The 13695-nt window shown below is 37.2% G+C and overlaps 1 protein-coding gene across 12 annotated transcripts; it reads left to right on the forward strand.

Annotated features, from left to right (window-relative positions):
* The first annotated feature begins 483 nt into the window (after positions 1-483).
* On the forward strand, positions 484-13668 carry LOC104588983 (ARM repeat superfamily protein). 12 transcript variants are annotated; one of them, XM_088903018.1, is made up of 8 exons: positions 503-784; positions 5998-6496; positions 7355-7671; positions 8891-8927; positions 11758-11831; positions 11941-12034; positions 12214-12296; positions 13148-13630. In XM_088903018.1, exons 3-8 carry the CDS (start codon positions 7600-7602, stop codon positions 13322-13324), a joined length of 537 nt encoding a protein of 178 aa, XP_088759144.1. In that variant the 5' UTR covers positions 503-784; positions 5998-6496; positions 7355-7599; the 3' UTR covers positions 13325-13630. The 12 variants fall into 12 exon arrangements, with proteins under 12 accessions (XP_088759147.1, XP_088759148.1, XP_088759144.1 ...); XM_088903017.1 differs by having other exon boundaries at positions 7358-7671; XM_088903020.1 differs by having other exon boundaries at positions 7389-7671.
* Positions 13669-13695: the final 27 nt, after the last annotated feature.

Raw genomic sequence — 13695 nt, forward strand, 5'->3', positions numbered from 1 at the left:
CTTTTGAGTTCTGAATCTTCCACCTGTGTTAACAGTTCCCACAGCTTCTTCCATGCTCCTTGTTGTCCTTAACCCACCACTTCTTCATCACAAACTACTTCCTGTTTCTTGGCTATTTCTCCAAACTCAGTGTTTTAAAAGCGCAAGGATCATTTTGTGCCTGAAGTGCAAGGCGCAAGGCGAGGTGCGTGCTTTTTTAAGGCAAGATGCACAATTAAAAAAAAAAAATATAAATTTAAAAAAAATGCAAAAAGTTCAAAACAAATAAATAATTATAAAGCATAGTATTAATAAAAATATAAACTTAAGTTTTAAAATAAATATTTTAAAAAATCTATTATCTAAAATTAAAATACATAAATATAATATATAAGTCATATTTAAATGAAAATTTAAAAATAAAATGAAACATATAAAATATTATCAAGCATACAAAATCCATAAATCTTTTTTTTTTTTTTTTCAATTGCATCAAATAGCTAATATTAAGACGATGCCTAACCAGGCACCTAGGCGACAGCACCTCGCCCAAACGTCATATGTTTTGCGCACGCCTAGAGACTTAAGCGGACACCTAGGCGCCTCCATGCATCTAAATTTTTTTTTTAAAACAAACCTGTTTTTCATTGTATCATTTTAGTATTAAGAGTACTATATATCATTTTAGTATCTCTATTTTTTTTTTAATAAACCCTTGATTCACAAGGGTTTCGAGGGAGGAGAACCAACAGGCGAACACTGCAGGCTCGAGCGGCCCAGCTCCATCGCACCTTAGTTCGACCAGGTATGATAATCTTCTTCTCCAGATTTCAAAGTTTCAGACTTTTTTTTCGAAAAAACAGAGGTTCCGCCCGTCCTCCCTTTCTTCTTCTTCTTCTTCTCAGATTTCAGTCGAAAAAAGAGGGGCTCGCCGTCCTCCTTTTCTTTTTCTAATCCGCCCCTGTACTCCTCAGTCCTCCCTTTCTCCACTTCTTCTTCTTCTTCTTCTTCTCCTTCTTCCACTCCACGAGTCCAACTGTTCTCATTCAGTCACTCTCACTCTCTCAGTCGTCAGTCCGCCCCATGAGTCCTTTTTTTTTTGTTTTTTTTTGAAAAAACAGGGGCTACGCCCTACTCAATCAGTATTTCAGTTATGGTTCACACTTGAATCATCTTAGTTTTTAACAGCTGAAGCTGCCGAACCTACTCTTCTTCTCTTCTTCAATTCTTCTCTAATCTCTTCTTTAATTCTTCTTCTTCTCATTCAATTTTTTTTTTATATCATTAATATATATGATTATATGGCTGATTTTTTTTTATATGGATGAACTACATGGCTGAAACTTGATTCAGTGATTGTATGCCTGAATTGGATTCTCTTCTTCAAATGTTTTTTTATGGCTGAATTACATGTTTGAAACTTGATTCATTGATTAATTGATTATATATATATATATTATATATCATATATATCTAGTTGGTTTAGACTCCTTTTTATTGATAATATTTTATATTTTTAGTTTTTTATATGAAATTTATACTCATTTGAATGATTTATAGTGTTAATAGTTAGTGTACATGATTGTTAGTTAGCACACAAAACCAATAAAATGACTTAGAAAAGCATATATAAAGTAAAAACTCAATAAAACAAACATTTTAAAATTCCAACGCCTAAGCGCCTTGAAAACTATGGACATATTACATTCCTAATTCTAAGAGTCGCTTTTGTACCACGCCCCTCGAGACAAGCCCAAACAAGTCCATGTTAGGGTCTTAAATTCTTAGTTTCCACACAAAAAATAATAGTTTTATAGTTTTAATTGCTTTTAGGAAGATGCTTTATTAGGATGAATGAATGGACAATATTACCAAATAGGGGATTCTCGAAGCTTCGGTGAGCGAGCGAATGGTGGTCCGGGGGCGGAGCCCCCTACCCAGTTGGTAGACTCAAGAAAAAAGAAGGAAAAAGCGGCAAATTTTCAAAAGGCGTATGCTTGGTGCACCTTGCTAGCACCTAGGCGAGGCACCTACCCTAAAATGCGCCTGAGGCACACCTTTTAAATCACTGCCCACACTTGTTAGCACACTCTTCCCTCTCTAGAATTAAAGGGTTAGCAGAATTGCAATCAAACACTGGAACAACATTACTCTCTATTACTCTCTTTTACCCCATTTTGTTCCTCCACTGATCTGAATGCTTCCTTTGCATACTCCTCCCCTCCTAGGAAAAGTAGTCTCAAAATTTTGCTGACTCCTACTTCCTTATTTACCACTTTCTCTAAATCACATGATTTCTCCACCTCATGTATCTCATCCATCAATGGTTCATCTTCATTAGCCTCCCCTAACTCTCATTCTCTACTTTCTCCCAAGGGGAAAGCTCTGTACTTCTTCCTTTTGTATGTTCTAACTCCATTTCCTGTCTTACTTCCTTCCTCTCTTCCCCCTCCCCCAGTCCCTAGATCTTCCTCCCCTCCTTTCTCCTCTATTAGATCTTTAATCATTTCTCCTTCACCCTTCCCCACTGACTCTTCCACATTTCCCAATTCCTTTGCTCCTATCACCCCAGTCACCTTGTCCTCTTGACTGCATCTCCCTTCTTCATCTCTATTTTCAATCCTTTTCGGTAAAACCTCAGTCGTCTCTCTACTACATCTTGTTGTGAAATAGAATATGAAATGAAGCAATAGAGAGAGCTTGCATGTTAGAAACCTCTTGTATGATGATTAAATCAGTCTTGGTATTATTTTAAGCATGTCTTCTATCAATGTTTGTTTACACAACTTATGATTAAGGTTGCAATTTTATGCATTTTAGTTATTAGATGGCCAATCATCGAAGGGTACATTCCTTAGAAAATTAGTTTAGAGCAACTTCCTTTTCAAATATAGTAGTAGTTATGCATCCCATTTAGGCAATGTAAACAATGCACGCCCAAAGCAACATCCTATTTCATTCTTTTTAATGACATCAAATAATTTTAGTTCTTAATTAGTCTCTACTTAGGATTAGGGGTAAGTTTACAACCTAACCTCCTCGATAGAAATGAGATGATTTAGCCCTAATAAGAATACTTGCTTACACAAGATATGAAGCCAAAAAAAAAGAATACTTACACAAGATAAGTATGCCTCACTACTTATGTGAAGGATACATCCTATCCTAGAAAAGATACGATATTCTTTTTCTTTGATAGATAAATATTCAATTGATTTCATTAGAAGCAAATGATAAATATTTCGTTACAAGCATCCCAATATGAGGCGCGAGGTGCAGCCTCTCATTAATACAGAAACATCATAAAGTTACAATTGGGCCCAGTTCAACTATTCCCTAGTTACCCCTAGTTACAATATTCTTTTGTATCATTGAAATTTCTTGTTAGTCATTCATCTTTTAGGGAGAATAGGAAATAAGTGTCATTTTTTTTTTCTGAAGTCTCAATTTATTTTTGTGAAGAAATTCACATTAAGGTCTAGTTTACAGTTCGACTATTGGGTTGTCACATGTTTATTGAGGTACCTCCATTTTTTAGGGGTGCAACTTGGGTGGGCTTGGGTTAAGGTTTTGATAAAATTTCAATGGGCCCAACCCAAAAGCCCGGACCTGATGCTGTGTAAAATCTTCAAATTAGGTATTGGACTTGCACCCTACCATTTTTTAGACCCTTTTCTTGAGTGTTACACCTCTGCTTGGCCTATGTCATACTTAGGGCTTCCTTTAGGGGCAAATCCTAGGGAGAGTAGATTAGCCTACCTTGGCAGAAAAGTTTGAGAAGAGATTAGCCTCATGGAAGAGGAATTATGTCTCTTTAGGAGGGAGAACTACCCTAATAAGAGCTACCTTGGCTAACTTACCTTCCTATTTTTTGTCTGTATTTAGGATACCGGTTAGGGAAGCTAGGAAATTGGAGAAGTTGATGAGAGATTTCTTATGGGAGCTGGGACAAGAAAAAAATAATCACTTGGTTAATTGGGAAACTGTGTGCAGAAGTAAAGAAGAGGGGGGTTTGGGACTTGGGAGGGTAACTGGAAAAAATCAAGCTCTGTTAGGGAAATGGTTGTGGCTATGGCCATTGGAAAGAGAGAGATTGTGGCATGAGGTGGTGTATCAAGGCAAGCTAACTTAGCAGCACCTTGGAAGGCCATTCACAACACCCTTCCGCAATTCCTCAATTTTATCAGGTATGAAGTTTGTTTTGGCAACACTGTTCATTTTTGGGAGGATATTTGAGTAGGAGACACACCTTTAAAGGATTTGTTCCCTTTGCTATTTTCTGTTTCTTTGTACAAAAAAGAGGTGGTCTCAAAATTTGTCTCACCTTTAGGAACACCTTTAGATCCTACTTGGGATTTCGGGTTTCGTAGAGGACTTAGGGATGATGAAATTGAATCTCTTTCTGTCTTGCTTGGTTGTCTTAATCAAGTTTGTTTGAATCCCTCCAAGCCAGATAAGAGGGTATGGATTCCTAGACCCAATGGAACCTTCACTTGTGCTTCTTTCTTCAAGTCCATCTCTCAACTTTCTACTCACCAACCCTTTTCGTCAAAAGAAATTTGGTGCAGGCCAGTTCCCCCAAAAATTATGGCGTTTTGTTGGGAAGTATTCCATGGGAAAGTAAACACTCTAGATAACCTACAAAAGAGAAGACCTTTCCTCTGTATTTCTCCTAATTGGTGTATCCTTTGTAGAGCTCATGGTGAGGATTGTTACCACCTATTAATATCTTGTTCCTTTTCTGTAGACCTTTGGGCTTGGCTACTTTCGTTGTTCGGGAGTAGTTGGAGTCTACCAGCAGAAGTTCACATGCTCTTCAACCATTCTACCTTTTATTGGCCTACAAAAATAGGGAGAATTATGTGGAGATGTATTCGTGTTGCCTTGATTTGGACTCTTTGGGAAGAAAGGAATGCTAGAATTTTTCAAGAAAAGGAAAAGAGCAATAAGGAATTGAAAGACTGTGTGCTGAATAGGGCAATACGTTGGCTGAAGACCTTGGAAATCTTTCATCAATTCTCCTCTAATGACCTTTGGAGAAATTGGTCAGCAGTAGCAAGTCAATTACAAGCTGGTCTCCTCCATCTGAAGGCTCACTGAAGTTGAACTTTGACGGAAGTAGCATGGGTAATCCAGGATTATCCAGAAGGGGGGGGGGGTGCTTTGAGAAATGTGAAGGGAGAGATTTTGTTGCTCTACTCAGGTCCCTTAGGAATTGGGGACTCCATCGGGGCAGAACTATTAGCTGCTGTACAAGGGGTGCAATTTGCAAACCAGATGGGGGTACAACACCTAACAATCGAGAGGGATTCCAAAGTGGTAGTGGGTTGGTTGAAAAATCCTGAAGAGGTTATGTGGCGTTACAAGAATGAAATGAAGAAATTTAGTTGGTTGACAAGGAATATGTTGGTCACTGTATAGTGGGTGGGGAGATCAGCAAATACTTTGTCAAATGCGTTAGCCAAGCAAGGGGTAAATAGGGAAGAATTGTTTTGGGCTCAGTTGTGATTCTTGCTTTTCTTTCCTAGTTTACTTGTAAGATTCAAGGAGGGGCTGCAGCTCGCGCCTCTCCCTGGGATGTTTTATGAACTCACTCTAAATCTGCTTCTGAATTAATAAATTTATTATTGTTCATACAAAAAATGCATAAATATGATTCATATATTGAACAATATAAATTTTACATTTGAAGTTATTTTGAAGCCTGAATGCAATTTATATTGAAAAAATGCTCAGATTACAAACCCAGGAAACAGAAACAGCAAGAAAAGGTGAAAAACCATTAATACATATTTTTTATATTAATTATTTTGATAAGCCTAAAAAAGTTTAGAAAAGCATTTCTTGTGAGATCCAAACCTTTAATTATTGGTTATTACTTATTAGACTATTGGTATGCCAAATAAGCCACATAGAATTAGATAAAAATTTAGTTAGACAATGTTTTTTCATGTCTATTATTTACAAACTATGTTCATAATTTTTTGAGTCTTGAGGTTTACACCTTGCCTCTCCCAGATCCAACTGCTTAACCTCCACATTTAGCCTTTCAAAAACCTTGGATAACATATAGTGTAGATCAATGGAAAGTGCAGATCAAAAGAAGAGTTGGTGGAAACTATAAAGATAAAAGTTGCTCATTGGGTAAAACCTCTTAAGCTGTTCCAAAGCTTCTCAGGTGGCTGATATCTTGTGGGCTTGGAAAGAGTGGCCTCTTCATCTAAGAAGAAAGAAAAGATGGGAATGGAATAGAAGCCCCCGGCTCCAACTAAGGTAAAGCTGAATTTTGATGGAAACTCCATGGGGAACCTGGGATTGGCAGGAATAGGGGGTGTCTTCAGAGATTCAGCAAACAAAGTGCTGGCTATGTATTCAGGGCCTATAGGGGTTGGAGACTCAATAAAGGCTGAGCTTCATGCACTTCTTCAGGGGTTAAAATTAGCCAAACAAGCAGATTTTAAAAACTTGGAGGTTGAAGGAGATTCAAAACTGGTGATTTCTTGGTCCAATTTCTGAGGTAATGCTCCCTGACTCGCTAGCAAAACAAGGAGTTTACAGATGACATCTTTTCTGGGCAGTTTTGTAATTCTTTTTGTAGCTCTATCTGTAATTTCGTGCTGGTTGTAATCTGTTTTTTCAATTTAATAAAATTTTTCCTTCTTTACTGATAAAAAAACATTTAATGTAGAGTACGGTATTGGGGCTTAGCAAAGTCTATGCTTATGATCCACATCTGTCCTGCCATATCCTTAGCGAAGGCTATGTTTGCAATTTCCTTTTTCAATGTCAACATGTCAATGGATTGAGTCTGATGCAAGTTAGCCTCAACCTAAATTTGGCCCAAAACCTGATCACATCTACTCAAACCTGACATAATTTGTTAGGTCAAGGTGTTTTAACCATTTAATTCGATCTACTGTCATCCCTAAACACCATGAAAAAGTACTAGGGACTAAATGCCAATAAAGACAAAAAGTATAGGTGGCTAAGGGTCACACCCCTTTCAAAGTATGTGGGTCTCCCTATAAGTTGCCTGCCTTTAATAATGTTTTGTTCAAAATAAAAAGAGAAATGTAAAAAAAAGTCAAATTATCAACCAAATAGGGCTAGTGAAACTCAACTCAATAGTTTAACACCTCCCCCTCCCAAAAAAAAAGAAAACTCTTTTTTCCTCTGACTGTTAAATTTAATCATTTTGATATAAATGATATGTTTTAAGCTGATGCGTTTTGTCTTCTACATAGAACCGAATGGCAAAACATGACTTGTGTAGCCGACTCCATATAGTTGGGACAAGGCTTGGATGATGACGATTCTTTTTCTCTACTGTTCCTTTAAAGCTGAAATATTTTATTGTTTGAATTCAACTGCCCAGCAGGTTTCCTCTCATCCTCTGTTTTTGCCTATAGCTGCCAATATAATTGAAGCACTGTGAACATTTGCATAGACTCTTCTTGTTCTCGAGCCTGTAACTCAAACTAAAGGATCATAAAAGAAAAGGTAGCAATGGACAAATAATCAGAGAATCATGAAGAGAATGAGAACAGAATCCTTTTCACAGTAATATGGAAGCACATTGAATCAAAGAATCCATTTGTTGCAATAATTGTAGAACCTATCATGTTTACTAATGATCGGAGGCAAGCAGAGCGTACAGGAAGATACGGCACTCCAAGGGTCCAATACCTTCAGGTACCCTTCATACAGTTAACTGTGCTTCAGAAGATATTCATACTTCACAATTCTTTTCCTGATAAATTAAACTTTCTTTTTCATTTTCCAATCCAATGATGAGTAGTTACTAGTGGAGACTTGAGGGAATGATACCTGATTTTTTCTCATTTCTTCCTCCCTCCTCCCCTCCCCCCCCCCCCCCCCCCCCCCCCAAAAAAAAAAAAAAAGAAAAAAAAATGTATTTGGTTACTGCAGTTACAGTTTTCATTTACTTGGTATAAAGGTTTATGGTATGCTTCAATTACTTGGTCAATGAATTGTTACCTTGGAATGAAAATTTGAGAGGTGATAAAATGAGAAAAGTAGACTGAGGTGGTATTGGTCGCATGCATAGAAGATCATATACAGCACCTGTTAGAAGAATTAGATGAAGTGATCTGTTACAAGTTGAAGGGATGAGAAGAGCTAGGGGCAGGCTGAAAAGGACTTGGGTGGAAGTAATAAGAAATGATTAAGTGCCCTTAATTTGATGATGGATATGACACTGAACAGAATGAAATGGTGAAACAGGATTCATGTAGCCAGCCCCATATAGTTGGGATAAGGCTTTGATGATGATGATGAGGTTTTTGCCTTTAAAAATGGAACTCTAAACAAATTGAATATTGTTAACACTTAAACACCAACCGGTTGGCTTTTAACTATATTTTTTTTTTCTCGCTTTGTTTTGTCTATAGAAGTTGTTTATGACAGTATTTATACCTCTGAGGCATATGCCTCGTGCCTCACGCACACCTCATAAAAAGACAAAAAAAGAAAGGAAGGGAAAGGAAAAGAAAGGGAGGGGAAAGAAAAAAGAAAGAGAAGAAAAAAAGAAAAAGAAAAAGGAGGCTTACACTTCCTCCTTTTCATCCCCCTCTTCTTAAGGAGGCTTACACCTCCTTGTGTTCGGGAGGTTTACACCTCTTACGTTCTGAACTATTTCCAATGCTCCCATGAACTGGAACACCTCGCATCACGCCTCCACCTTTTAAAACATTGATTTATGATGTCTCATACACTGATCAGTATCAACTCTTTTAATGCATTTCATGAGTTTACCCAAGCCATGCCTTAGTTGTCTTTGGTTCTCATGTATAAGATCAACAGTAAAAATCTCTAGAAAACAACTAAGCTATTGTATTTACTGTAGTTAATGCTAACTACTTTGTCTACCCCTATTCTATCTTTTTTGTAGGAGTTGGTTAGTGAGTTTCAGAACACAACTGATGAAGGTATGCAGCATTGAGGTCACAACCTTTTGCTCTTCTATTTTTTTTTTTTCTTTTTCTGTTTCCTATCTTTATTGCATGCCTCAAAGAAGCAGATTTCACATCATGGCACCAAGGAAGGAGTAACAAAGTTGCAGTTTAGCAACTAGTAAGAAAGACTAGAACATAAAAACATAAATTTGCTTTTGACTTTATTATAATCTTCTGATTTATATGAATCTTTCATTTGAAACTTTTCACTGAAGGAACAATTCTTGTCTGGTGATTATTTGTTTATTCCTTTTTTTTTTTTCACAAGTGAAGATAATGTATTGGAGAAGGAAGACACAAACCCTAAACCAACAGAGCATGATAAATGAGCAAATGTGTAGGCAATATGTTTAGTATAGTGGGCCCTCTCGCTGGTACAAAAGATGGAGTTTGGCAAGAATATTTCTTGCCACTAATTAGTAAAAGATTTCCATACACTCCATTTGGCCTTTGTGGATTTTACAATCTAGATCACTAGAAAACTGATAGGAATGCAGAACTAATTATGAGCCAAATGATTTATTGCCACCATCTATGTTGGTGTGATGATAAAATCTTGGGTTAACAAGCATAAGATCTTGGATTAGAATCCACACATGGCCTCTTCATGCTAAAATGCTTGAGATTAGGTCCATATACACTCCACAGTCTACCCCTACTAACCTTGGATAGCAGGGATCAGCATTTGATAATTGCCTTATCTATGCTGGACTTCCCAATGTTTAAATTGTTTAAGAAGCAATCTGATACAGGGCAGCTTCAAGGATGGTTAATCTTTTATGGTGGAAAAAAAAACATCTAGAGAAGAAGATGGTTAGGGAAGTTGTATCCTTCTTCCTGAATACAAGGCTTTCAAAGAAGAAAATCCTTTAGCATCACACCCAAGGACTTTTAAACACTGTTAAAGAGATTTAGTGCAAGCCAATTCCTCCTAGGGTTGGGAGTTTTTGTTGGTAAACTTTCCTGGAAAGAATCAACACTAGTGATTTGCATCAAAGAAAGAGACCCAAGACTTGTTTATCCCTACATAGGTGTATTCTCTGCAAAGTTGATGGGGAGACTGGTATCACCTACTAGTTTCTTCATTTTGCAAAACCTATTTGGGAATGGGCATTCTCCCTTTTTGTGTGTAGGTGGAATCCCCCATCGAATGTGCAAAGCCTATTTTCTTCCTCCTTTAGGTGGCATTTGAAAAGAGGAAGGATTATGTGGAGATGCCTAAGGGCTGCTGTGTGTTGGTCTTTGTGGGAAAAAAGAAACTCAAGAATCTTCTCAGAAAAAGAGAGGAACATTGAAAATGTAATAGAACTAATCCACATAAGGGTGACACACTGGTTAAAATCCTTGAATTTATTTATGGACTTTACTTTGGATGATTTGCTGAGAAAGTGGAAAGAGATTGCTAGCTTTGCTCAGGTTAAAGCGGGTCTAAATCTGTCTTGGATCCCTCTCCCCACTGGTTTTATAAAGCTGAACTTTGATGGCAGTAGTAGAGGGAACCCCAGGCAATCTGGCATTGGGGGAGTGTTCAGGGATGAGAATGGGATTGTTTCAGCCATCTTCTCAGGCCCATTGGTGTAAGTGATTATCTTAGCACTGAGATCTTTATGTGGCCTTGGAAGGTGTCCAAAGGGCAAAAGAAATGAAAATAAGGAGGCTTGTAGTTGAAGGGGATTTGGAGGTGGTAATAGAGTGGCTGAAAGAAGATAAGATTGGGTTGTGGAGTTAAAATGATGAAAAGAAAAAAATTCAAGTGGCTGGCTGAGGACATGGAAATAAAGTACAGTTGTGGAGGCTTGTAGTTGAAGGGGATTCATAGGTGGTAATAGGGTGTGGCTGAAAGAAGATAAGACTGGGTTGTGGAGCTACAGCGATGAAAAGAAAAAAAAATTCAAGTGGCTGGCTAAAGACATGGACATAAAGCACAGTTGGTTGAAGAGATCTGCTAACTTGTTTGCTGATGGGTTAGCCAAGCAAGGGGTGATTGGGGATTCTCTATTCTGGGCTCAATTGTAATTCTGGTTCTTTCTTTTTGGGGGCTCTAGCCTCTGTTGGGGGAGTTAAGATAGTTTATCCCCCATTTTTTGTAATTAATTATTCTAATTGATTAATGAAAGTTTTGTTATTGATAAAAAAAGACTTTTAAACACTTCCCAACACATACAGATGAAACAACTTCAGAGCTAAGAAAAACTTGTATAGAATCTTCCACAAATAGTTTTTTATTTTTTGGGATAAGTTGACTGCACTCCACCTCAGAATTCTGAATTCCACTGCAGACCTACATCAATTCAAAATTTCAATCACCTCCACCTAAACAGCAATACCTGCCCGTGTATTGGCATCAATTCTGAGCTGGCACCTACCCCAACTGTATGGTGGAGCTAAGATTTGTGGGGGTGGACTGAACAGTAAAACCCCATTTTTTTTGACATATTACAAATTTGACATGAATTTATGAGGAGAAATTGACTTCTAAATCAAGACCTATGAAAAAACTTGAAAATTGAAGAAACCCTTCAAAATAGAGATCTGACTCTGGAATTAAACTTAGATGCAACTTGGGCAGGCTCAGGTTGATAATTTGGTAAAATTAGAGTGGGCCTGACCTGAAAGCCCTAGTCTGTAACAGTGTAAAGTTTTCAAATTAGGTGCCTGACTTGAACCCCCTAATTGGATTGGCTGAACTAAAACCAACAGAAACTGGGCAGGTACCAGATAGGACTGTTAGTATTGTGCTTGGTGGATTGATGTCTTATGTTTTATCTTTTTTTTTTTTGATTCAGGGATCTTTCTTTTACAGAGTCAAAGGAGAGAATAGTTGCTCATTTGGCAAACTTTGCTTATGATCCTTATAATTATACCTTTCTACGCCAGGTTCAAAACAATATTGGATCAACTTTAATATTCAGAATGTGCAAGAATCTTGTTCTTACATCAAAGTATCAAATACATCCAATAACACATCCATATGTTGCTAAAACAGCTTAATGTTCTGGAACTATTCCTTGACTGCATAACGGAGCCAAATGAGAAACTTGTGGAATTTGGGGCTGGTGGGATTTGCAACTCATGTGTAGGTAAGACCAAAAATCTGAATCCCTTTCTGTTAAATCTGATTGCCACAATGAGCATGCATTTTACTTTTAGTTAATCTGATTACTGCTATAAACCTGCATTTTTTCCCAACAGTACACAAAGTACTACAAGAAGAAAATACCCAGAAGTACCTAAACGTGACTTTCTTTTTTTCCTATAGATCCAGAAAATGCTGCAGTTATCACTCGGTGTGGTGGCATTCCTCTGATCATACAATGTTTATCTAGTCCAGTTAGAAACACTGTAAGTACATAGGCCCTTACATGCTATTTATTTGCTTGTTTTAGGGTTTTCTTTGTTCTTTTTCTTCTTTTTGTATTTTAACTTTTGTTGGGGTGGGAGAGGGGATTTTGGAGGTCAGATGGGTAGCTCTGATTAAACATTCTAATGAACTTGATTAAAATTAATCCAAACTTCTTGACTATCATCTTTGTATGCACATTGTTTGTTTCCATTATCAATTTCCAAATAATGGCTACTCCTTCCATTATGTACTTTTTAAAATCAGACAATTAGATTATACCCAATGTTACCCTGCTTTTGTACCATCAGTAAAGCAATTACCAATACTAATGGTCAATCTAGGAAAATAAGATAGGTTAGGAATATGCTGAAGATGACTGAACAACAAGTAATATGCAATTTATATGGTTTGTGCATGAATGCCGGAACTTTGTTCACAGAGCATTCATTCTATGCCGGGACTTTGTTCATAATCAAGCATTGGAGAATTATGAAATTGATGTATGCTTGCCATTTACCCTTGATCAAGTGAAACTTACAAAATTATGTTTGTTACATGTCCACAAAAAAGTCTAATGCTGGTAAGCAACGAGTTAATGCAACTCTTGGTTTTCTTTGCCCTACAAGCTATCTGGGACCTTGAAAAGGCATGTGCAAATTTGTCTTATAATGTTCCTTCCATGGGTCCCACTTTGCCTCTAGGGCAAGAAATATTAAAGTTGCATGAACTTTTGTTTACTAGCAAAAGAAAAACATAAATTTCTGACATTCCTTGGAGTTTCTAATAATTTTGCATAAAATTCTATTACTAATGATCTGAATTCCATGTACATATCAAATGTGGTTGGCAGGTAAACTATGCTCTTGGTTCTTTGTATTATCTCTGTACTGCATCCACCAAGGAAGAGATTCTGAGGCCAGAAGTGGTTGAAGTCATCCAAGGGTATGCTGCAGCTGGAGCAGTTAATGTAAGCTTCAGCAATCTGGCAAGAGCATTCTTGGACAAGCATGTACCTGAAAAGATGTGAGAGAGGAAGTGCATTTCTTAAGAATCACTTGTTGCAGCAAAAAGCCTGCTAAGCCCTGGTTCAAGTGCCATTGATTTCATTATGGACCAATTAACAGTCTATACGTAACTAAACTTGAATTCATGTGGAAGCTGTTCATTGCTGGGAGGTGTGCCATGCCTAGCATGAGAAATAGAAGTGTTTTTTTTTGCTATACAATTAAGTAGCTTCTTCAATATTCAGTTCTCAGACATTTGTAAATTATATTGACCAACTTTTTTATCAATCTTTTGCATAATACTAATGAATCCTGTTTATGAAAATAAATAATCCTCGATGACCAGGGGATAGGAAGTCTAATGCTAGTCTTACTCTTATATGTGGATTTTATA

Source organism: Nelumbo nucifera, chromosome 4 (genome assembly GCF_055504915.1).
Source record: "Nelumbo nucifera cultivar China Antique chromosome 4, China Antique-T2T, whole genome shotgun sequence".
In the NCBI taxonomy this organism is placed as follows: Eukaryota; Viridiplantae; Streptophyta; class Magnoliopsida; order Proteales; family Nelumbonaceae; genus Nelumbo; species Nelumbo nucifera.